We start from the raw sequence: 24026 nt of genomic DNA, 5'->3' as shown, positions 1-24026 counted from the left end.
AATACGTGTCAGGAGCACAGTGTTCTAGATCATAACAGACTATAGAATGATCCAATGGTCATAAATCATAATAGAGTCAACCAACTTAAACCAGAACTTGTTTTCCCTTCACTTATAACAACCAGATGAACGAATCAAAAATCCATCCATTCAGTTTTTACAGACCCAATAGAAAAACAATCACTCCATTGAAGAAGAAGAAAACAAAATGTTGCTGTCGATGAATGTGTTTGATCATCAAACAACACGACCCAAGTTGTTGCATTTCCCTTCTTCTTGCCATGGAAGAAGAATTCAACACAAACCACCTGTTCTTGTTTCTTTTCCTGCAAAAACGTAAGTACTCCATCATCTCCATCTATTCTTAATCTCTCAAGGTTCTTCTTTTTTCATGAATTCTTAGTTGGGTTTTGTTAATTTGATACCTACAGGGAATTCAATCCCAAGTTCTTGCATCCTTCTAGAAAATCTGTCCTTGTTTCTTGTCCTGCAACAATGTGAGTACTGCTACTTCTATTCTTAATCTCTGGGTTTTTCTTTTTTCATACAGGGAATTCAATCCCAAGTTCTTGCATTCTGCTAGTAAATCTGTTCTTGTTTCTCCTGCAACAAAGTGACTTCATTATCTTCATTCTATTCAGAATTCATTCTTTGGGTTCTTGATGAATCTTGGCTGTAGATTGTCCTGTGTTCTTAGTTGTTTAATTGTTTATATGATATAGGAAATTTCGTCCGGTACTGTTTGCATCGCCTAGAGACAACGAAGAATTTTCATCTGACAATGAAGAAGAAGAACATGGTGGTGCATTGATTTTGTCAGATAATGGAGAGTATGCGGTTAGAGAAGCCGAACTTGATGAAGAGTTTTGGGTAATTTTTTAAGTAATTTTGAAATTCTAATTCTAATTTGTTTTTCCGAATTAGATTCTGAAGGTGGGTTTAATTTGGGTTGTCTTTTGAGTAGGCATCAGCATCGTTGAAAACAGAAGGACTTTACAAATATCGATCGCAGATCCGGTTTGTATTACGTATCTGACAACTGAATTTCATTTCATCCAAACAGGAACTTCTAGATCTTGAGTTCATAAGTTATCGATTTTAGGACTATTCTCGAGATTATAATCTTGATACTTTGTATGGTTAACAGATCTTTTAGTAGCTACGAAAAGGAGAAATACGCCAAAGTGGTAAAACTAAACTTACACTACTGACTGAAAATTAGTAAATGCATCACATGAGAACGGTGCTGCTTATTGGCTTACTGTCTTGTCTATGCAGGAGTATAGTGTGATAATAAAGCGATATATGATACGTCATATAGAACCGTTCATGTGCATTATTGCTGTAAGAAAGGAAGGCGAGAATCTGCTTCAAAATGTTATTGGAACACTGGATCTTCGTGTCAACTATCTGTTAGAGGGAGAGACTTATCCTGAGGTGCATTATACTTGAACAATTTTCTAATATAAGTTTGCAATTTGATGTCGAGAATCACCTAAGATTTGGATCCCTTGGTTTTCCAGGAACTTGTGAAGCGGGCAAATCTGTATAGCACCTTCAAAGAAAGAGGATCAGAGAAATGTGGCATAATAACGAACGTAACTGTTGCTGAGAGTGCACGTCAACAAGGTGTTGGAAGCAGCATGCTGAAGTTTGCAATTGAAGCTGCAAAAGAAGAAGGTAAGACTATCCCTCCGTCCCTTGGCTTCTTTATGTTCTCTTGCAGTCATCCAAATTCCGTGCTTAAGGAAAACTAATGCAAGTATGCGACCAATAATCTTGGATTTGGTGTGTCAGGAGGTGTAAAGCAGGTATTCCTACAAGTCCGTAGGGATAACGAACCAGCATTGGCACTATACAGAAAAATGGGATTTGAGGTAATAATACTTTTACTGATCTGCTTTTCATTCAGTTTCTGATATTTTTAACAATCAGGTCCTGACATGAAAATTTCTCCTTTCAGATACTTGCAGAGGCGACTCCTCGTCTGGAAGAACAGAACCTATACTTGTGCAGCATAAATCTGTAGTCAGATTTTACTCATTCTTTGGAACTAACAAAGGTTTTGTCTGAAATGTAAAGTTCTGCGATAGTATTCAATGAGAGCCAGCCTAAGAAAAACAGTACGTACGTACAGTGCCATTCATTGTAAAGTTCGAATAAACAAGTGCGACTAAGATTCAAATAAAGGAAAGCTTTTGAGATTGTTTTAGTTGTTACTCAACATTGATTCTACATTCTACGCATCTTTATCTGTTGTGACCTGTTTGAGTTTTACATGTCAGAGTTTGCAGCTCTCTTCGTTTGTGCTTGACTGCTTGTACTGCATGTGTTGTTTCCATGTTCATGACTTTGCCCACCCCATCCTACACTATTTATAATTCATCAAATAAGAAAAATTCAATAAAAATTCAATATAAATGGTACAAAAACCCCACTCAAATGTTGGGATCCATTAAAACTCCATCGTAAACAAAATTGATACAAAAACTCCAAATTTTTATAAAATGATATAAAAACCCCAAATTTAAATGTTGGTTTCATCAAATTTTATTTTGGTTTCATCATAAAATTTGATGAAACCAAAATAAAATTTGATGAAACCAACATTTAAATTTGGGGTTTTTGTGTTAATTTTGTTTTGATGGGGGTTTTGTGTTACTTTTGTTTTGATCGATTTTTTGTGGAAGGATGGTGACACTTCTGGGGTTATAACTCGCGGACCGGAAAATTAAAAACTAAATTAATTTAACTTTTTAACAGTATGAAAATCATATAGCAATCCTCACCGAAATCCAAAGGTTTGAGTCAAACCTTATGGACGTACAAGGTATCAGTCAACTAATATTGACGGATTGGGTAAAATCGATCAAGGCTGGTTGACGTAGAATCATATGAAAAATACGTTTTATCCCTCTGAGTGGTTAACTCAACCACAGCTGATACAGGTAGAGTAAACAATTCATACCAGTACATCAAAATCCAAACGCAACTGTTTTCTTCCTCCTCTTTTATATTCGATCTTCCAATTCATAACTCTGCCCCAGGCGAGGGATATCGCTGGCGGGGGTACAGATGTTAGTGGCGATGGTCTTATTGTGTCTCCGAGAGTTGGTGGTGGCACGCCGAGTGTACCAAGCAACTTTGCTAGTGGTTTTCCTTCTGCCCGAGCGGGTCCGTCTGGTGCTTCTTCTTCTACGCCCTGGTTTAGTGGCGGATCCGAGTCGATGAAGGTCATATGCTCAGCTGAGCGATGACGAGCAAGCTCGTGTCCTGGCGTCTTTGGACAGATCTGCGCAGCAACAGCTGGTTCTATCGGTATGTGGTGTTTAACTTGTTTCAGTTTTTCATCATTGTATGGATTGTTGTTGTTTGCTCCCTCTTTTTTTTTTTGCCCCAGTCTTGACTGGTATTATTGTATCTTTAGAGCAACAATTTGAGGATTGGTATGCTAGCCGAGGCTCGCGTGGCTATGAGGAATGCCAAAGCTGCTGAGCAAGAGGTTCAACTACTTCGTACCGCATTGGCAGTGGCGAGGGATGAAGCATCATATTTTCATCGGGATAAGAAGGAGTTAGAAGGTATTTACCCGTTTTATATCTTTAATATTGCACCTTCTTGATAGGGATGAGACTTCAGAAATAGTCCATGTATTGGTAGTTATGGTCAAACGATTGGAGGAGCAGTTAGATAATGTTGGTCATAGACATGCTAGAGAACGCAGTGGTCTTAAGATGGATGTCAGCGCACGCCAATGTAAGATTGACTCATTAGAGCAAGAGAATGTGAAGTTGCAGGAGGACGTTGAGGTACATCGGAAACGCACTGTGGAATTACGGAATTTGCTTGAGAAAGCTAAAAGAACGGCTGTGGAGCGTTCAGATGAGATCAAGGTGCTCCGGGCGCAAAAAGATGGGATTATTAATTGGCAATGCGATCATACGCCTATCATAGCACAGGCTGAAGATGATAGGGAAGCACTGAGGAGGCTTAAGCGGGATTATGTTGCCCTAGATAAGGAGAGGGATAGGCATATGCTATCTTGTCCTCAGGGTTACATGTCCGTGACTCCTATAGAAGCCCGGATTAGTGCTCTAGATGCCGAAAAGATTCGATTAGAACAGAATTTAGCCGCTGTTTTGCTTGAAAACGAAGGTCACTTGTACATCAGTTTGTGTATTGTTTTGCCATGATATTTGGCGTGAGTTAATCTTTTCGTTTTTCTCTTGCAGAGGTTTGTAAGCAAAAGGCAGAGTTGGAGCGTCAATTGGAGGAAGAGGGCAGCTAGGCGGGGCCTTGATCAGGATCTTAATGAGTTGGTGAGCAGTCATGAAGAAGAATTAGTTGCTGCCCAAGCGGAGAAGAATGAGAGGTTGAATAACCTTCATCCGAGTATAAGGTGCTGATGAAAAAAGCTTGTAAGGTTGTTGTCCTTCGAGAGCGTCAACGAGCCGCCGCTGCTGCTGCTGCTGCGAACATCGTGGTCCCTCCCCCGGCTGTCGAGTCCGAGCCTGTGCAGATTGTTACTGACGTCGAGGATGAAGGGGATGACGATCAACGGTCTCCTGATGGTGAACATACTTAAGCTTGTTCATTTTGGCTTCTTTCTCCTAGTTTCTCGTGTTGAACATAAGTCTTGTAGGTTCGTATGCACCTTTGTGGAAAATTTTCGTCTTTATTGGAAAGTTCTCATCTGTGGGAGGCGTGACTTTGTTGTTATTTTATGGTAAGTCCTCGTATGTGGGAGGCATCTTTGATATTGTTACTAATTTCTTTTTTACAGTGCCGTTTGGCGACCACCTTTGTTTTAATCGTATGATATTCTTATGATTTGGATGTGAAAGAGTTTCGATTGTACATTGTTGGTCCAACCTCGGGTAACATATCCAAGGAGTGATCAATTCCTCTATTAGACATGCTATCTCTTATGGTGTTAGACTAGGATTGTAGCAACTTTCGTTTAGCCTTGTATATTTTGTTTAGTGCCAATTGTAGGAGCACTTGTTGCTTGAGCTTGTAGCTCGGACCATATTGTCAAGAGTGATACCCTGGTTGATCAATCCTTACTGTGGTGTAAGATAGAGTTGTCAAATCTGGGTATCTCTTGTTGTGTCAGGACATCGTCCGATATCTTGATCGGGACGACGTTACCTTAGTTCTATTGTCCGTGTAAGGTAACTTGGGGTGAATTCACCCACACTGTTTTGTTGTAGGATGGGAGGTATGGCCAGCACCATGCCATGGTTATTGATTGTATTTGTGTGTTTGTCGGAAATGAAAGTATGATGCAACTATCCTATATGCATATATAAACTAGAAAGGAAAAGTAAACACATGCGTTGATAAGAATTTAAATCTACACAATGTAAACAAGTAATACACAAAAGAAGTAGTTTTATTATTTGTGTGTTTGAGTTGGCTCCTACTGGATACTGCTTCCAATTGGCTTGGCTCTTCATCAAAAAAGCAAAATTCAATAAAAATTCATATATGTTGCATATATGAATTCAACGAAATACATTCAATGGCAATGGAACAGATGTTTTCATGAGGTTGAAGCTATGAATGTGCATCGCATAAACACTCCTTGAAATCTCCAGAAAACAAACCAGTCCCCGTAATGCCTCGGACAATTCAGACAACTTATATCGCGAGTCAGAATTCAGTGGGTGTAAAACAAACGGTCCCCGAGTGGGTGAAAATATCCAAAACAATAAAGCACGTCCACACACGATAGAACATTCCAGAATCAATCTCCCATGAGCCCATGAGTCACTTTTTTGTCATACTATTAATTCTTAGCCTTGTCTTCTTCTGCTGTACAGTAGAGACCAACGATAGGAAAAAAAAAACTAAATTCAAAAACCCTAGAACAAACTTCTGATAAAAGTAACCAAACCACAGACACAAACAACGAAGCCACAACCAATAGACTTGCAGAAACTAATAAAATGTGGAAGAAGAGGTGATAAAATTTTTCCAGTTGATTTCAAAACATAAAAAACTACCCCAAACACAAACACAAATAACGAAAAATTCAAATGCACCGACTCCTCTATCCGTCGCGTCAAGACGCCTTTCCATTATATCAATGCATTTATCTACCTGTAGAGGCTTGACTAAACCTTCAGAAAGTAAACTAATAGGTGTTTGAATCGATAATTTCATACAATTTGCAAAGTTTTTAAGCAAATTCTTCTTCTCTACCTCGGATTCTTCAAATTTCTTCTCAATATCGTTCAACTCGTAATTGACCCGGGACTTGGAGAAGTCTGATCTGACCGGAAAATTAACCCTAACCATGTTCTTAACAGAGGAAACCCTTGATTGAATATGGAAAAGACGTTTGAAAAAACGAGGAAAAGAACACTATTTATAGAGTTAGGATAGTGCTGTAGATTGTGCCGGCCAGGCCCGATCATCTTGAAACATTGTTAAGGGCGGGACAGAACGGGCTGTCTCTTGCCCATTATATCAAATGGGACGACGGGATGGGCTATGCCATGGCATGCCCAAGCCCATTTTGCATTATGGCCGGCAAAGACAAGCCGGCTTTGAAAAGCAATATTATTAACGAATGTTTTCTTAGGGACGATGTTTTTTTTTTTTGGGACCATGGTCTTATTAGGCCACCTTTCCTGAAGTTATAAGGGGTGTTCTGGAATATTGAAATGACTAACCTATCCTTAACCTAATTTAATTTAAAACCAGCACAATAACCACCTCTATATATATATATATATAACCACCACCTCCTCCCACCACCGCCGATTACCACCACCACCAACAACCACCATTTACCACCACCACCACCAACCACCGATTACCACCACCACCCACCACCGGAGGTTACCACCACCACCACCACCCACCACCACCGGTTACCACCACCACCACCACCAACCACCGATTACCACCACCGCCCACCACCGCCGATTACCACCACCACCACCTCCAATTATCACCACCAACAACCACCGATTACCACCACCACCTCCGATAACCACCACCACCACTATATATATATATAGCTTAATTTAAAACATTAACAAAGATATTCTCACAAACCCATTACTTGTCATTCGTTTTTGGTTGAATAAATGAGAACTAATCATCAAAATGAGTTGAAAATGGAAGTTGCAGAGGGGTTTAATGGAGTTTTTTTGCAGTAAAAAGTTCGGTTATCACAAATTATTTTTTATTAACCGAACTCAAAGTTCGGTTGATTCGCAAAAAAAAATGCTTTTAACCGAACTCCTTATATTAGAACAATACAAGTCCATAAGTTTGGTTCGTTCGCAAAATTATTAAGTTTTCTTTGTAACCGAACTCTACCTATAAGCCCAGTTTGGTTGATTCGCAAAATATGTTGAAGTTTGCGAACCAACCGAACTTCTAACACTAGGTTACTTTTAACCTGAAGTTCGGTTGGGAACTTGGTTGCGTTGAAGTTTACGAACTAACCGAACACACAAGATGTACTCAAATAAATTGTCAAGTTCAAAGTTCGGTTACCTACCATTTTATCCTAGGTAACCGAACATTGCAATGTACGACCAAAACCTCCATTAACGAACGAGTTCGGTAACCTGCGTGTTTGGAAAACGTAACCGAACTACACTTTCTGGTGTGTTCGGTTACATGTTCTTGACATATGGTAACCGAACTACACTTTCAGATGTGTTCAGTTACATGTTGTTGACATATGGTTAAACGAACTGGCCCAAATTTACATAAAAAATTTCATTTTTTTAGAAAGTTTGGAGCAATTCAACCAACATTATCTAAGTTTGAAGCATACATGGGTACCCAAAAACCCTTCCTCCGGTTGTGGTTGGTAAAATCCATCGTTTTTCATGTTTTCCTTCTTCATCTTCTCTAACTTTATTCTCTCAATAATTCTATCTGTTAAATAAGAAAATAGGTTTTTGTTTTTGAATTATATGAGGCAGGTTCTGAATGTCTCACTGGTATGTAGTTATGATGGATAGTCACAAAAATTGTTATCCTTCATACAAACCAGAGAATGGTAGGATGAAGTTTTTAATGAGATTTTCTTTGATTTTTTTTTTTTTTTTTTGATGGGGTGATTCCTGTTTCAGTTTGCTTTCTAGTGACACAATAACAATGAAACTTGAACTTTGAAATGAATAGCTCTAGCCTCTCTAGATTTAGTCCCATGGACGAACACACAAGGCTAGTAAAATAGAGGAAGGAATATGAAGTAAAACCGCCCCTGCATCATTCTTACATAGACCCAATTTTTTTTGCGGCTATGACTTTAGCAATAAGAAGATGTGCACATAACTATAAGTTAATTAGGCGCACATTTAGCTGAGTTTGACTATGTTTGGGCACGAGATGCTATGATACAGGGTGATTTTTTCCCTTGGCAGAATGTCTTCATTTGCTGTTAATATTTTTAGCCTTGCTTACTAATTGAGGGAGAACACAAGCATGCTGTCTTGCTGGGTTTACAGATTAAGGTAAATGATGGAGCATCAAGGTGATACAAACCACTAGAAAAGAACCCAAAATTAGACTTTACCACTATACTACAGTGACATTTACGGCACTTCAAATATTGTTTGGCCATGAATGAATGGTATTTTGAAACCGGGGGATTTCAGTTTACAAATAGCCATTGGGGGTTGGAATATTATACTTGGAAATGTAAGATCTAACAACAAGTGTTGTTTTATTTTATATGAATTTTTATACATTCCAAAAAAAATTAGTGGCCATGGAAGTTTACTCATGGGACTTCATACTTCTGACTTAGTGCTAGAAAATGTCTTTTAGAATCTACTATCTCCGTCCCAAAAAAATAGGCGGAACGACCGGAGTAATTGAGTGTGCCATTTCTCCCTAAATTCAGTTTCTGGAATGAAAGGCGAATTGACTCCCAATAATCTTTGTGGTAACTGGTAGTGTCGATTTACATTTTGGAGACTCTACTCGTCTGAAATTCTGAATCTGACTCAAAAATCATCGTAGTTTATATTTCCTGATATGTCCCCGGAGTCGGGTACAAAGTGACATCCGAAGCTAGCCCGAGTCAGATTCAGATCCAAAATGTCACCGGAGTCCATCCAAAAGATCCCACCAGTTTAACAACAATAACCAACTTAACCACTAGCACTCAAGTGCAGTGCCTAGTCACAAACCACACTGCACTCCCAACATTTATTACATTAAAATAAGCCAAATTATTGGATCCGTGGGTCCCACCCTTTGGCTCCTAAAACAGAACAAAAGAAAAATACTCCAAAAAGTCTTCGATTCATATTCCACTTTGAGTTTCAGATCCAATTTTCTTTTCTTTCTAAGTTTCTCAGATCAAAAATTAAGAAAAGAGACTGAAAATCTTTGATCTGAGAAAATGCATGTAACTAATCTCTTACTCGAAGAACCAATCAGGATGGCTTCAATCCTTGAGCCACCAAAAAACGTAAGCAATACTTTACTGCTGATACTCATCAGTTCTTTACTCCGTCAATTTCTGAAAATTTGATTTTGTTTTTGTTTTTTCATTGATGAATTGGTGAATTATTGTTTGTATGATAGAATTTATCTGCAATGACCAAGATCGTGGGGACACTCGGGCCGAAATCGAGGTCTGTTGATGTGATTTCTGGTTGTCTCAAAGCTGGAATGTCTGGTAACTACTTAACTTAAATGATGATTCCGATCTTTCACCTGAGCTTCATTGATTAGGGTTGTTCTGTGATTGAAGTGTTAATTAAGAATTGATTGGCGGTTCTTCGAAGACTTCGTAAAATTGAAATCATGTGGTACAAAATTTGGTAATGAATTTGTGATTTCTATATTTGGATTTTGTTTGTAGTTGCGCGGTTTGATTTTTCATGGGGTGATGCTGAGTATCATCAGGAGACTTTGGAAAATTTGAAGACTTCTGTTAAGAGTACTAAGAAGCTATGTGCTGTAAGTTTTGTTGATTTGAATTGGATTGTTTTCGGAACTGTCGTGATAGGCGTTGTTGTTGCGATTGTTATATCGCTTTTTTGGAATTGCAATTATGGATTATAGAGTGAAGTTGATTGATAATAAATGTTATCGCATATTTGGTGGTTCAATTGCTTCAGGTTATGCTAGATACAGTAGGCCCTGAATTGCAAGTTATGAATAAAAGTGAAAAGTCGATTGCACTAAAGGCTGAATCATTGGTTGTTTTGACTCCGGATCAAGATAAAGAAGCAACTTCAGATCTACTTCCAATTAATTATGATGGATTAGCAAAGGTGAGATGAAATTTTATTGAAAGCCTAGTGTAATTTCAGTTTGGGCTTAGGAATTGTTGTCACATAATTGGAAAATGTTCGCGTTTTGTTGATGTGTATTGTAAAATCGGAAGACAATGATTAGGAAGAAGAACGAGAGTTTAGATGTTCCATTGAACTCTTCAACTGTTGTCTTTGTGGTACCTATATGACTATGTTGTCCTAAGCTACATGATTCTGTGCAGGCAGTAAAGAAAGGAGACACCATCTTTCTGGGTCAATACCTGTTCACAGGAAGTGAAACTACATCAGTTTGGCTTGAGGTAAGGCACCGAACTATGACATTTGGAGGAGTTCTTTGGGTATTCTTCGTTGATGTCTTATATGAATCTTGATATTTGACCTCAGGTATCTGAGGTGAAAGAAGTAGATGTTGTTTGCACAGTGAAGAATGCCGCAGTACTATCTGGATCATTGTTCACTTTGCACGTCTCTCAAATTCATATCGACCTCCCCACCCTAACTGAGAAAGATAAAGAAGTAAGTATCTGTTAGCATCTCATCATAGTGAAATGGTTGTTACTGATGTCATGTTCAAGAGGGATTATACACTTCTCAATAATTGCAGAAGTCTTTATGTTCTTATACGTTTTTGTGCTCTTTTGCTTATAATAAGTTTTTCCTTCTTTTAGGTGATAAGCACCTGGGGTGTCAGAAACGAAATTGACTTTCTCTCCCTATCATATACCCGGCATGCAGAGGATGTTCGCCAAGTAAGAACTTTAACTAATTGATTTCTCTTGTTACTGATACCGTGTAACATGGTTCATCAGTCTCTAGCTATGGTTGACAATTGAAGTGTTAACCCATTTCAAGCACAATTTTGATCTACTGTGTGTATCTAACATGTTTATCTTATTTTATCGTAGGCTCGTGAGTTCCTGTCTACCCTGGGTCAACTTAGTCAGACTCAGATTTTCGCTAAGATTGAGAACATAGAAGTGAGTTGCTTAGGAGATTGATTTTCTTAAAAATCCATTTGTTCTTGGTTTGACAGCCATGATTTTTAGTTTCAAGGATTCATATCAGATAGATATTTACAATTGTTTGTTTATGGAAATTACTTTCAGGGTTTAACTCATTTCGACGAGATCCTAGAAGAAGCAGATGGCATTATCCTTTCTCGTGGAAATCTAGGCATAGATCTTCCTCCAGAAAAGGTGAGAGTCTTAACTAAAGAGTATGAAATGTTATCTGAATAAGCTCTGCGTGACCTACGCTATCCTAAGCATACAGGACACCATTATAGCTTATACATAGCTCGAGTGACAAGATTTTCTGTTTACTTTATATAGTCTAGTTTTCGGCATAATCATACTAGTCTTGGTTTTTGCAGGTGTTCTTATTTCAAAAGGCAGCCCTTTACAAGTGTAACATGGCTGGTAAGCCTGCAGTAGTAACTCGTGTTGTCGACAGTATGACAGACAACCTCAGACCAACACGTGCCGAAGCAACTGATGTGGCTAATGCTGTATTAGATGGTACGATTTTCAAACTCAAGATACCAGCACAGCATATTGCAATCTATTGAGGTTTTCAAAGTTCTGATGTAATTTGAAGTGCTTGACACCAGTTGGACCTAACTTTGTTTCTCTCTTTTGAATTGGCTTAGGTACCGACGCGATTCTTCTGGGTGCTGAGACACTTAGAGGATTGTACCCTATTGAAACCATTTCCACTGTTCGTAGAATTTGTGCAGAGGTAAGCCTTTTTCAGCTTGTTTAATTTGCTGAGGAGAGGTGTTATTGAAATCGCTAAAAACTCATTTTGCACCCAAGTTTGAGGAATACATGTTTGCTTGCTTCAACTGTCTGATTTTCTGAGTAAAATAGTTCTGACAATACTTTGTTTACTTAATATGCTGCAGGCAGAGAAGGTTTTTAACCAAGACTTGTATTTTAAGAAAACTTCGAAATATGTCGGGGAACCAATGTCACATTTGGAATCTATTGCTTCCTCAGCGGTACTTAGTTTTTGATTCTACTGTCATTTTCTAGTGATTGTTGTTTACTTGTTTATGTACTTTTTAGTTTGAGAAACACACTAGAAGGTCAAATTTAAGCTTATAATCGTGATTCATTTTCCAGGTACGTGCAGCAATTAAGACAAAGGCCTCTGTTATTATTGTTTTCACTTCATCTGGGAAGGCTGCAAGGTATGTGCTGTTTTTCTCATACAATCTGTGAAGAAATGATTTTAATTTCCAAGAATTTTTTGTTGATTCTACCATACTATCACAGATTGATCGCTAAGTATAGGCCAACAATGCCTGTTATATCCGTCGTTGTTCCACGTCTCATAACTAATCAACTCAAGTGGACTTTCACCGGTGCTTTTGAGGTATGTTCCCCATTCTACGAGTATATCCAAACACCTAACCCGATATACAAAACATAAACAGTGCAGGCTTATGCAATAAGTGGCATAGAAAGATGCTGTTTTCTTCTTTGGCATTTCCATTATCTTGCCGGGGCACTACGTTCAATTGAAATTTTCACTGATGCCATGTCTACATTTTGAGCAGGCGAGGCAATCACTGATAGTGAGAAATCTTTTCCCCATGCTTGCTGATCCTCGACATCCAGTAAGTATTTTGTATTCTGTAAAATTTTGCTTCTCGCTTTATTTCAGTTCCGCGTACCTAACATTAACTTCGCACATGGTGTTTTTCATCGTGACTAGAATGTTTTCACTCACCTGCTAATTTCTGCAGGCCGACTCCACAAGCGGCTCAAACGAAACAGTTCTGAAAGTTGCACTGGAACACGGGAAAGCAGCAGGTGTGATAAAATCTCATGATCGTGTTGTTGTTTGCCAGAAAGTTGGCGATTCTTCTGTGGTGAAAATCATTGAACTCGAAGAATAAAACCACTCCCTTGGTTCTCGAGTTCTATCTTCCCACTTCTTCAGAGAATGTAGTGGAATTCGAAAGCAGAACTGTAAGTAGCATAAATCCAGCAGTTCCCAAAGAATTAGTACTCTTTTTGGGAAGTGAAGAAACATTGTTTTGTCATATAAATTCTTCAGTGAGTTTTACAACACTGATCTCAGCTATTTAGTTGTGTTAAAAATGTAATTGAACTTTGTGCTTAAATCCATTCATCATGCTTGGTCGGATGAATTTGTGAAGAAATTTTGTTCTTTCTTCCAACAAAAAAATTAGTTTTCACACATTAGACTCCTAAGAAGCATTCAATAAACCACAAATATAGTTGCCACAGTACGGCAATAACATGATCGGAGAATACCTTCCCGGAGTCGAGTGGCTGGAAAATATTTTTGCCGCCTGACTATTCTTACACCTCCTTTACACCAATACAAAGAGGAGAGGATGACCGCCCATAAATGCGAAGGCTCTCCTTCTCGAACTCGCGAAAATCAGTCTCTGTATCATCATTTTTTTAGTCTTCCCCTCCCGCCTTTTCACTGTCAATGGAGATCTCTGAACAAAACAAAATTCAAAATTAAGTCTCAGCAACAAATTACTGAAGCAAGCAATGATACAGCGATGATGTTATCGATCTTTCCCCTTCGTTTCTCTCATCAACAACGGCGAGCAGAAGAAGAATCTAGAGAAACACATAAGATGAGGTATGTCTAGCAGATTTTACATAATTTCTCGTTGTTGTTGTTAGTTTTTGTAATTATCAAACTGTAATTGTGTTAAATTTGATTGCAATTTCAATTGTTCACATACCTAAGCTGATGGTGTTAGGGTTAAATTCACCCCAACCAGATCCACCAATAGGTTTAGTAAGTGAAACATTGAAATTGAGACTTGAGTATTTGAAGCAGGTATAGAACTTTTCAATGACTCAGTAGATTCATTTTAGCGCAATTTGGTGACAGTTTCAACCAACAAGCTTATGGTTAACAAAATAAAACCATGAATTCCTGTTAGATTTTAGTTACTTTATTATGAATCTTATGTTTTTGTACTTGATTTGATTAGGTAGATTGCCATAATATTGAATCTCTTCTTCTTGGTCACCTTCTCTAGTTGGTAATCCTAGTATCTAAAGTTTTCACTAGATTGATATAAAATAAGCATTTAAGCAGGTCCACAGTTACGTAAATTTGTCATGCATAACATATGTTAAAAGGCTACGATATATATAAAGAACATGCTACATTTGTCATGCTTCCACAAAAGAACCCTTGTCAGGAAGAAAATTTGATGTGCAATAATCGTATAATTATATCAAAGAATTACATGCGAGTAACACAAACTAAACTACTTACCACCAGTTTTTTGGTATTATTTGCCCCACTGAATATAATCTTGCTTTGATTGTTTCAAGTAAATATTTGGATTACAAGTAGGCTTGGTCTGGATCCTCACTTTCATTTCTAGGCCATTTTTTTTATTTCTTGCAAAACTAGGCAAGTTAAATGCATTCCATCCACTTTAACCATTTCGGTCAATTTATCGCGTTGGCTTGTCAATATCTCGCCAAAATATCATATAGGGAGATCTCATACATGTGGTAAGATTACTGAAATGTCCTTCACACGTGTGTGTCAGTCATGTGTTCGATCTCATTCATTCTTCTTCTTCTTATCTTCTTCTTCTTTGTTTTCTTCTCCTTCCGTTTTCTTTCTTCTGCTCAAATTAGTGAAGAGAGGATTTGGAATTAAATTAGGGTTTCACTGAAAAGATTTGTAGGAAGAAATTGATGATGGTTCTGAAATTGATTGAACATGGGAATTCGAGAAAAAGGGTTTGATAGAAATTAAGAAGCAAAGTAGATTAAGGTTCAGTTTGTGAAGAAAGTATTGATGGTGTTTGGCAGTGATGGTTTCGATAATCGAAGACTAGGGTTGAATTCGAACTGAAATTGGGTTCTTGGTGCTGGTTTTGAATGATTCTGCTGGTGTTGATTGTTCGAATTGGAGATGGATTGAAAGAATATGAAGTTATGGTTTGGATTGAGAAGCTGAGCAGTAAATGAAGAACTGGGTACTGTTGATTTGGTGGATACCGTTGGGATTGAATGGAAGACATTGAAGTTCTGTGTGTGTGATTCAATGTCAGGTCAATCGAAGAAGGAGAAGATACTGTTAATGTGGATTAAGAGGAATCTGATGCTGCTACTCATTGCAGTGTGACATGAACTGAAGTGTAGAGATTTGCAGGTGGTGATTGAGGTTACTGGTTTGGTTGCAGCTGCAGTTGAGTGCCAGATGGTTTGTTGGTGGTATATGAATTGCGAGAAAGGTGTCACTGTTGTTGGAAATGAGCTGAGATGCTGGTGATTGATGCTGTGGTGGTCATGTGTGAGTTGCAATGAAGCTGAGAAAAGAACATTTGGGTTGTTGTGCTCCAAGGATTGGTGGTGCTGATGTTGCCAAGGGTGAACTCATAGAAGGTTTAGGTGATGCCTGAGGTTGCAGTTGAGCTAGGAGATGCAGGGATTTGAGTTTGGCAGCAAGGGGATAGTGTTGGTTGGCCTGGAGAGGAGCAGAAAAGTAGAATTGGAGCAGTAAGGTGTTGTGTTTGGTACACAAGAAGGTGGTTGATATTTTTGGTGATGTGATTTGCTCAAAAGAAGATGGGTTTGCAGTGCTCTTGAGGTGTTGATGCTTCTGGCAGTCGATTGAGCTGGTGGATTTGAAGATATGGTGGTGGCAGTCCTGGTGGTTATCAAGTTACTCAAGGGAGGTGAATTTGTGACAGTGCGTTAAGATGCCTGGAGTTGCAGTGCAGGTGTATGCTGAGATCAATTAGAACCTGAGAACAAGATGGAAGAAGTGAAGTGCAGGCAGTTGCAGGCATACAGCTTAACCTGCAGCTGCAAACCCCATCAGCCAACTCTAACTCATTCTATTTTGTACAGACTTGTCATACACCTCAATATCAACACCAAGGCTATCTGACACCAAATCCTGTCACTCATTTCCTGCAACGTGAGCTACATCCACCACCTGCAACTAGTCTTCAATTCAGCTGCAACATCAACTTCTTTTTGACTCTCTGCTCTCCTGTAAAGCAATTCACTCTCCCAATGAGTTCCCCCATTCCAAACCATCAGTTGAAGCTCCTCTTCCTAAACAATTCCACCAACTCGACTGCACTTACACCTGATTCAACTAGCACCACCAGAAACATCTCAATCACCAGCTGAAGATCAACTGCACCAGCCAATACCACCAGTTACCAGATCCCTTCACTCTCTGATCTTCTTTGTAATATCAGCAAAACCAAATCCAAGTGAAACTCACAATCCTGTGAGTCTTTAACTCCAACTCCATTCATTCTAACTGCAGCTACAACTTCAGGCCTAGCTCAGACCCTTTCCTGCCATGTCCGGAATCAACTCCTTCTGTAGCTTCTTGCCTGTACCATCAACTCATTCCACTTCAGTTGCACCAGTTCTCTTCTCATTTTCAGCTCACTGCCACAAGCTCAACTCAGTCATTCTTTGTTCCAACAGCAAACCATCATTAACTCGCATTCTCAGTCATTCTAACTGCAGCTCAGTTCATCATCTCAAACCCTTGTAACATTCATGGCTCGTCTCCAACTAGAGTCAAATGAAGATTCAACCAAAACCCTTTGAGCACATCGCTAACAACATCATCTTCTTCTTCTTAATTTCTCGATCTCTCTGTATTGGAATCACCCCAATTCTTCAAACCCATCTTCTATTTCATCTTCATATCCCCTCTAAAGCAGATTAACCAACCTCCATTGATGCTTCAATCAGCAGTTACAGACTTAAATTCCCATGAACAACACCACCAAACAACCACATGGCATATCCGAGCCCATGTAATCAGTCCACATGGCATATCCGATCCCACATAAGCAATCCACATGGCATATCCGAGCCCACGTGTACAATTTTCATGTTGATTTAACTGAGTTAAATCAATGATATAACATTAAATCAGTGATACAAAGGACTTTTAGGTCTTTTTAGTTACACCTAACGGTGCTAACTTTCCATCCATCACTTTTGGTCAAAACTTGCCTACTTTAGCAATAAATAAAAAAAGTGGCCTCGAAATGAAAAGCACCAAAAAAACAGGCCTATTTTTGTAAAAAGCCCAAAATATTTTAGTTCATGTGATTCGGCGTTATTCAACATAACAGTAAATCAATGTTGATGATTCATCTAAGTAAAAGAAAGAGACTAACTAATATAGGGAATCGAAAGTGCAAAAACGAAATCAACATATAGTCACACCATGTTGACAAAGTAGTAGGATTGCCGTAGTGTCAGAGTTGGAGAAACAACACCTGAAGTTCAGTGTAACTTCCCAAACATTTTACTATTTCAGTGTGAAGATGTGACTTGTGTGTATCTGGTATTTATAGAAAGGTAACTCATCTCTAGCATGACGATATCAGAATTTAACTTGTGAAGCTGAATCAACGGCAAATATCTTACTATAGATTAAAATGTTCATGTGCTTTCTTTATAATTTTGATTTGCTTCTGATAAGCATAATTAGAAGATTAGTAGGTACTCTCTATAATTTTTGTTATATTTTTGATATTTTGATAAAGTTATATATAATTCAAATTTTTGTTACTTCGTTATGAATCTTATAGCCTTGTCCTTGATATTTTGATATGTATGGTTCTCACTTCTCAATTTTTTGTTTTTGAAACTTTAGAGCAAGGACTATGGGGGTTGAGAGTCTCTTTCAAAATGAAAGAGTTGATCAAATTAGGTCCTACTATGGATAGAGAGAAGCCCCCTGATAAGAACTTAATAGTTCTTACCCACGGCCAGCAGAGTAGACTTTAAAAGAACATAGAAATTTAGAACAAACTTATAATTCTCATAGATAATTAAACTAATAACACCAGTCCTTCTTATATAGGCCGCTGAACTATAAAATTAAGGAAATGTAACCTAAAAAGGAGACTATTTCTATAATTAGGAATCTAAAATAAAATTCTTAAAACATAACAATTTCCAAAAATAAACTAATGCCTAAAACAAGAGAATTTAGGGATTTCTAACCCTAACCCTAATTTTAATTAAGAATTCTAAGTAACTGGGGATTTCTTATCATTCCCTCCCCCTTAACAAAAATTATCTCCAACAACTGTGTTAGGGAACAAAGTCTTCTTCAAAAACGATACATGAAATACCGAATGTATCTTTGACTCCTTAGGCAAGTCCAATCGATAAGCCACATGTCCTATACGCTCCAAAATCTTATAAGGTCCAAAATATCGTGGAGATAATTTTTGGTTCTTCCTTTGCACATTAGAATTTTGCCGATATGGCTGCAACTTCAGATACACATAATCCCTAACTTGATATACAACATCCCGACGTCCTTCATCTGCCCTTAGCTTCATTTTATTCTGCACCACTTGAAGTTGATCCTTAAGCATTGATAAACCTTCATTCCTCTTGGTTATTGCCTCATCCAAAGTTGTGGTTTTCGCTTTTCCTGGTAAATAAGTTGCTAATACCGGAGGAGGAATGCCATACAAAGCCTCAAACGATGTAGTATTAGTTGAAGTATGATAAGATGTATTATACCAATACTCTGCCCATGGTAACCAAGATGACCATCCTTTTGGTTTATTTCCAGCGAAACACCGTAAGTAACCTTCCAAACATCTGTTAACCACTTCAGTTTGACCGTCGGTTTGCGGATAATATGAGGAACTCATTCTTAATTGAGTTCCATGTAGGCGAAACAACTCTTGCAAAAAATTACTTGTAAATACAACATCCCTATCAGAAACTATAGATTGAGGAAATCCATGAAGTTTGATGACTGTTTCTAAAAACTTCTGGGCTACCGATGTGGCTGTATATGGATGTTTTAATGCAAGAAAATGGGCATATTTAGTTAGTCGATCCACCACTACAAAAATCACAGTTTTCCCTTTAGAGTTTGGCAACCCTTCAACAAAATCCATGGATATATCTGTCCATACTATAATAGGAATCAGAAATGGTTGAAGATATCCTGCTGGAGAAAGAGTACTATATTTATTCCTTTGGCAAACATCACAACAAGCAATGTAGTCTCTCACCTCTTTACGCATTTTAGACTAGTAGAACAACTTAGATAAACGTTTTACTGTCTTCAAATATCCGGCATGACCAGCAATTGGAGAGTCATGAAACTCAGCTAGTAGTAGTGCCTTCCACCTTGAAGTATGACTTATCACTAGTTGATGTTGTTTATAGTAAACTAAACCATCTCGTACGGTAAATTTATTCTCGCCGAAAGAAGGCCGACTCACTTTAAAGATGAAATCTGTGATCCATGGATCTGTTTTTAGTTCAGCCAATAGGTCTTCCATCCAAGCATAACTAACATAAGTTACGGAACAAATTTCATCGTTTTCAAATTTTCGAGAAGGTGCATCAGCAACCTTGTTAGACGATCCCTTCTTGTACTCAATCACGTAGTCATAGCCTAATAATTTTGTTAACCATTTTTGTTGTGCCGGTGTTACATCTCTAGCATCCAAAAAATACTTCAAACTTTGTTGGTCTGCCCGAATAAGAAATCTTCTCCCAATTAGATAAGGTCTCCATTTAGTAACCGCATGAACTACTGCTAACAACTCTTTCTCATAAGTTGACAAATTCATATGACGAGGTCCAAGTGGATTACTTGTGAAAGCAATTGGCCTACCTTCTTGCATCAAAACCGCACCTATTCCTACTCCGCAAGCATCACTTTCAATAATGAAGGTCTTTTTAAAGTCAGGTAATGCTAGCACGGGTGTGGATGTCATTACACTTTTCAATTTAACAAATGCGTCTATTGCTTCATTTGTCCACAAAAAACCGTCTTTTTTAGCAATTTTGTAAGTGGTGCTGCAATATTAGCATAACCTTGTACAAATTTCCTATAATATCCTGTCAAACCTAAGAATCCTCGTAATGCCTTGACAGTTCTTGGTAACGGCCAGTCCAACATATCTCGTATCTTGCTAGGATCAGCTTCCACTCCTCCTCTTGAGATGATATGGCCCAAATACTCAACCCTCTCAGTACCAAAAGAACATTTACTTAATTTGACCTTAAGTTGATGTCTTTCTAATATCAAGAATACTTCACGAAGGTGCAATAAATGTGCTTCCCAGGTAGGACTATAGATCAGAATATCATAAAAGAAAACCAAGACAGATTTTCTTAATTGATTTATGAACACATCATTCATAAGATGTTGAAATGTAGATGGATCATTAGTTAATCCAAAAGGCATCACTAGGAATTCATAGTGTCCATCATGGGTTTGAAAAGCTGTTTTGTAGATATCTTGTTCATACATCCTAATTTGATGATAACCCGATCTTAAATCTAGCTTCGAAAAGAATAAAGCTCCATGTAGTTCATCTAATAACTCATCAATGACTGGAATAGGAAACTTATACTTGACAGTAGCCTGGTTTAAAGCTCTATAATCAACACACATATGCCAAGTGCCATCTTTTTTCTTAACTAACAAAACAAGAGAAGAGAAAGGACTCGTGCTTGGCCTAACTAATCCCGAGTCTACCAACTCTTTAACAATCTTTGCGATCTCACCTTTCTGGTAATGTGCGTACCTGTAAGGTCGTACATTGATTGGAGCACTCCCAGGTTGTAACGTTATGCGGTGATCATGGCTTCTCACAGGTGGCAGCATTGTGGGTACCGAGGACACCTCACCAAACTCCATCAATTAATTCTTCTATCTCCCCTTGTGTTTCTTGAATAATTTGTGCTTCTGAACATTGGTTGATTTTGCAAAAGAATCCAGTTGATCCCTTAGTTAAGAGTTTCTGGATGCTATTGATGTTGGCTAACTTTACTTTATTTTTCTTATCTCCTTCTAGTCGAATATGTTCACCGTCCCTCTTAAAATCCATGGTTAAATGTTTGAAATCCCGAGTTATGGGACCCAACGTTTCTAACCATTGGACTCCCAGAACCACATCGCATCCCCCAAGTGGCAATACATGAAAAGTTCCTTTGAACCCATATTTATTTAACTTATAATCCAGATCCAAGCATCTTCCTTCACAAGTCATTCTAGCACCATTAGCTACCAACACCTCAAAAGTCTCATCTTTAATTATCTTAATTCCCATTCTTTTAGGTATCGCGGAATCAACAAAATTATGGATACTTCCAGAATCGATAAGTATGGTAACTTTAGCCTTCTTAATTTCTCCTTGTACCCGCATGGTTTGTGGAGCTAATGATCCATCCAGTGCATGTATAAAAATCTCGACGGTTTCTTTTTCAGATTCTTCTTCTATAGCAACTTCATCTGTACCTTCATCTTCATCCTGATTATCATATCTATCAATTAAGAACAATGTCTGAGTTTTACAGCGATGACCTCGGTGCCACTTTTCATCACAGTTATAACATAGTTGTTGCTTTCTTCTTTCTTCAGCTTCAACCTGAGTTAATCTTCTAACAACTGGAGTTTCTGGCATGGGTTTTGAAGATGATATATGTGCTCTAGAATTAAAAGGTCTACTAGTATTAACAACACTAGGTGTCTTTGGTGCTATTCTATATGATTGTTTTTGCAATGTTACCTTCTCATCTTATAACCTTCCAATTGCCATTGCATCATGTAAATTAATAGGAGTGTGGGATTCAGTTTCTAGTCTTACCTCGTCTTTCAATCCACTTAGAAAACAGCTCACTAAAAATTCTTCAGGTAAATTATCCACCAAATTTGATAATCGTTCAAATTCTTCACAATATTCTACATATGAACCTGACTGCTTAATTTTAGCGAGTTTTGCTCCTGCATCTTCATATGAAGTAATACCGAAACGGCTAATAATGGCTTTCTCAAATTCTACCCAAGTAACTACAGGTTTAGTTCTCTTCAACCACCTATACCATTGTAAAGCTTTATCATCTAAATTACATGTTGCCAACTTGGTTTTCTGATTCGCAGGTGTTTCATGATACTCAAAATATTGTGCAGCCTTAAAGAGACAACCTTCTACATCAGATCCATCAAACTTAGAAAAATATAATCGCTCACCTCCTCTTTTTGATTGGTTTGTCCCTCATTATTCCCAACTGCTTTGCTTTCCACAAGCTGGCCGATCCTCTCAATTAACAAAGCTTGATTTGATGTCATCTCAGCCATCTTCTCCGTTAGCTCACCTAATTTCTTCTCCATAATTACTTGTTTTTGTTTTGGAGTTTTGGTCATAAACAGGATACGCCTGCTCTGATACCAATTGATAAGAACTTAATAGTTCTTACCCACGGCCAGCAGAGTAGACTTTAAAAGAACACAGAAACTTAGAACAAACTTATAATTCTCATACATAATCAAACTAATAACACTAGTCCTTCTTATATAGGCCACTGAACTATAAAATTAAGGAAAGGTAACCTAGAAAGGAAACTACTTCTATAACTAGGAATCTAAAATAATTTTTTTAAAACAGAACAATTTCGAAAAATAAACTAATGCCTAAAACCAGAGAATTTAGGGATTTCTAACGCTAACCCTAATTTTAATTAAGAATTCTAAGTAATTGGGGATTTCTTATCACCCCCTTTCACCCCAAACTCGATCACCTTCTCTTTCATCCGAATGAGTGAGTGAAAGTCTTCTCTATACGGCTCTTTATTTTCCGTTTGAGAGGACATAACCGGCACTTTGTATGCCGTTCTAAACTAAAATGGAGTATATACGGGTGACTAAATCCCGTTGGGGAAGAATATGGAGTATATACGGGTAACCAAATCCCGTTGGAGAAGAAAATGGAGTAATACACGGGTGACAAACCCCGTTTGAGTAGAAGATGCAGTTAATGGTCAAACGTTTTGATAGGTTTTGACATTTAACTTGAATGTAAATTCCGGTCTTTGGAAACTTTAGTCTTTTTATATTTTAAAAATTCATTTTTTTTTCTAACGGCACATGATTAGCCGTACAGTGTGTAATGTTCTATATCCCATGGTGGAGGTGACACTCTATCACATAGACTCTCGTTCAGTTTGAAAGGGATAGAGTGCTAAAACACTCTATCCCATAGCTCTTGCTCTTAGAGGAGGATATGCATAATCAGGTTTCCAGATTTGAAAGTTATCGTTGGTTCAGCTGTATTATTTTAGGTGTAGGCACAGTTGTTTTGAAAAGCCTGTATGCCATTTTGGTAATTAAAATCATGACTTCAGCCCACATTTACAAATTAAATATGCCTATTTTGGAAATTAAATTATAAAAGTGAAACTCCCTGCAATTTCTAGGAAGTAGCGTCGTATGGTTTATAGGCTTATGCCATTCTGTATATTTTACAGGTATAGGACCCTTATTTAGGGAATATGATTGAGGTTTTTTCCTTGACATTAGAAGTGTGTTATGTTCCGCCATGTCAATACCAACTATCAGAATCTCATATGCACAGATTTTGATTTCACTTTATATGTTATTGTTTACAGCATAATGATATTTATTCATGTTTATTTTTTTTGCAGATGTTCTTATTTCAAAAAGCAGCCGTTTACAAGTGTAATATGGCTGGTAAGCCTGCAGTAGTAACTCGTGTTATCAACAGTATGACAGACAACCTCAGACCAACACGTGCTAGAGCAACTGATGTGGCTAACACTGTATTAGATGGTATGATTTTCAGACTCAAGATACCAGCACAGCATATTGCATTCTATTGAGGTTTTCAAAGTTCTGATGTAATTGACAATGCTTGACACCAGTTGGACCTAACTTTGTTTCTCTATTTGTGAATTGGCTTAGGTACCGACTCAA

General features: G+C 37.9%; 2 protein-coding genes across 2 annotated transcripts; both read left to right on the top strand.

Annotated features, from left to right (window-relative positions):
- Nucleotides 1-178: 178 nt before the first annotated feature.
- LOC113309235 lies at nt 179-2136 on the top strand. The gene is made up of 9 exons (XM_026557642.1): nt 179-336; nt 432-497; nt 723-870; nt 965-1017; nt 1148-1187; nt 1279-1437; nt 1524-1680; nt 1798-1877; nt 1964-2136. The coding sequence occupies exons 1-9, from the start codon at nt 209-211 to the stop codon at nt 2027-2029; spliced, it is 897 nt and encodes a 298-aa protein (XP_026413427.1). The 5' UTR covers nt 179-208; the 3' UTR covers nt 2030-2136.
- A 7133-nt stretch (nt 2137-9269) lies between these two features.
- Nucleotides 9270-13452, top strand: LOC113310790 (pyruvate kinase 1, cytosolic-like). The gene is made up of 16 exons (XM_026559576.1): nt 9270-9451; nt 9568-9661; nt 9848-9945; nt 10107-10262; nt 10487-10564; nt 10650-10781; nt 10934-11014; nt 11171-11242; nt 11372-11461; nt 11638-11782; nt 11914-12002; nt 12169-12264; nt 12389-12456; nt 12542-12641; nt 12826-12885; nt 13015-13452. Exons 1-16 carry the CDS (start codon nt 9383-9385, stop codon nt 13165-13167), a joined length of 1581 nt encoding a protein of 526 aa, XP_026415361.1. The 5' UTR covers nt 9270-9382; the 3' UTR covers nt 13168-13452.
- Nucleotides 13453-24026: the final 10574 nt, after the last annotated feature.

Source organism: Papaver somniferum, chromosome 9 (assembly GCF_003573695.1).
Source record: "Papaver somniferum cultivar HN1 chromosome 9, ASM357369v1, whole genome shotgun sequence".
Taxonomy (NCBI): domain Eukaryota; kingdom Viridiplantae; phylum Streptophyta; class Magnoliopsida; order Ranunculales; family Papaveraceae; genus Papaver; species Papaver somniferum.
The sequence above is the reverse complement of the archived record's forward strand: the minus strand, read 5'-3'. Positions and strand labels throughout refer to the sequence as shown.

What these genes read in the sequence shown, in the direction of transcription:
- LOC113309235 (XM_026557642.1), top strand. Translation starts at nt 209, where the DNA reads ATGTTGCTGTCGATGAATGTGTTTGATCATCAAACAACACGACCCAAG. An exon ending in AACTTGATGAAGAGTTTTGG is followed by an intron (nt 871 to 964) that starts GTAATTTTTTAA and finishes TCTTTTGAGTAG; the next exon opens with GCATCAGCATCGTTGAAAAC. An exon ending in TGAAGCTGCAAAAGAAGAAG is followed by an intron (nt 1,681 to 1,797) that starts GTAAGACTATCC and finishes TTGGTGTGTCAG; the next exon opens with GAGGTGTAAAGCAGGTATTC.
- LOC113310790 (XM_026559576.1), top strand. Translation starts at nt 9,383, where the DNA reads ATGCATGTAACTAATCTCTTACTCGAAGAACCAATCAGGATGGCTTCA. An exon ending in TAGATCTTCCTCCAGAAAAG is followed by an intron (nt 11,462 to 11,637) that starts GTGAGAGTCTTA and finishes TGGTTTTTGCAG; the next exon opens with GTGTTCTTATTTCAAAAGGC. An exon ending in TTGCTGATCCTCGACATCCA is followed by an intron (nt 12,886 to 13,014) that starts GTAAGTATTTTG and finishes TAATTTCTGCAG; the next exon opens with GCCGACTCCACAAGCGGCTC.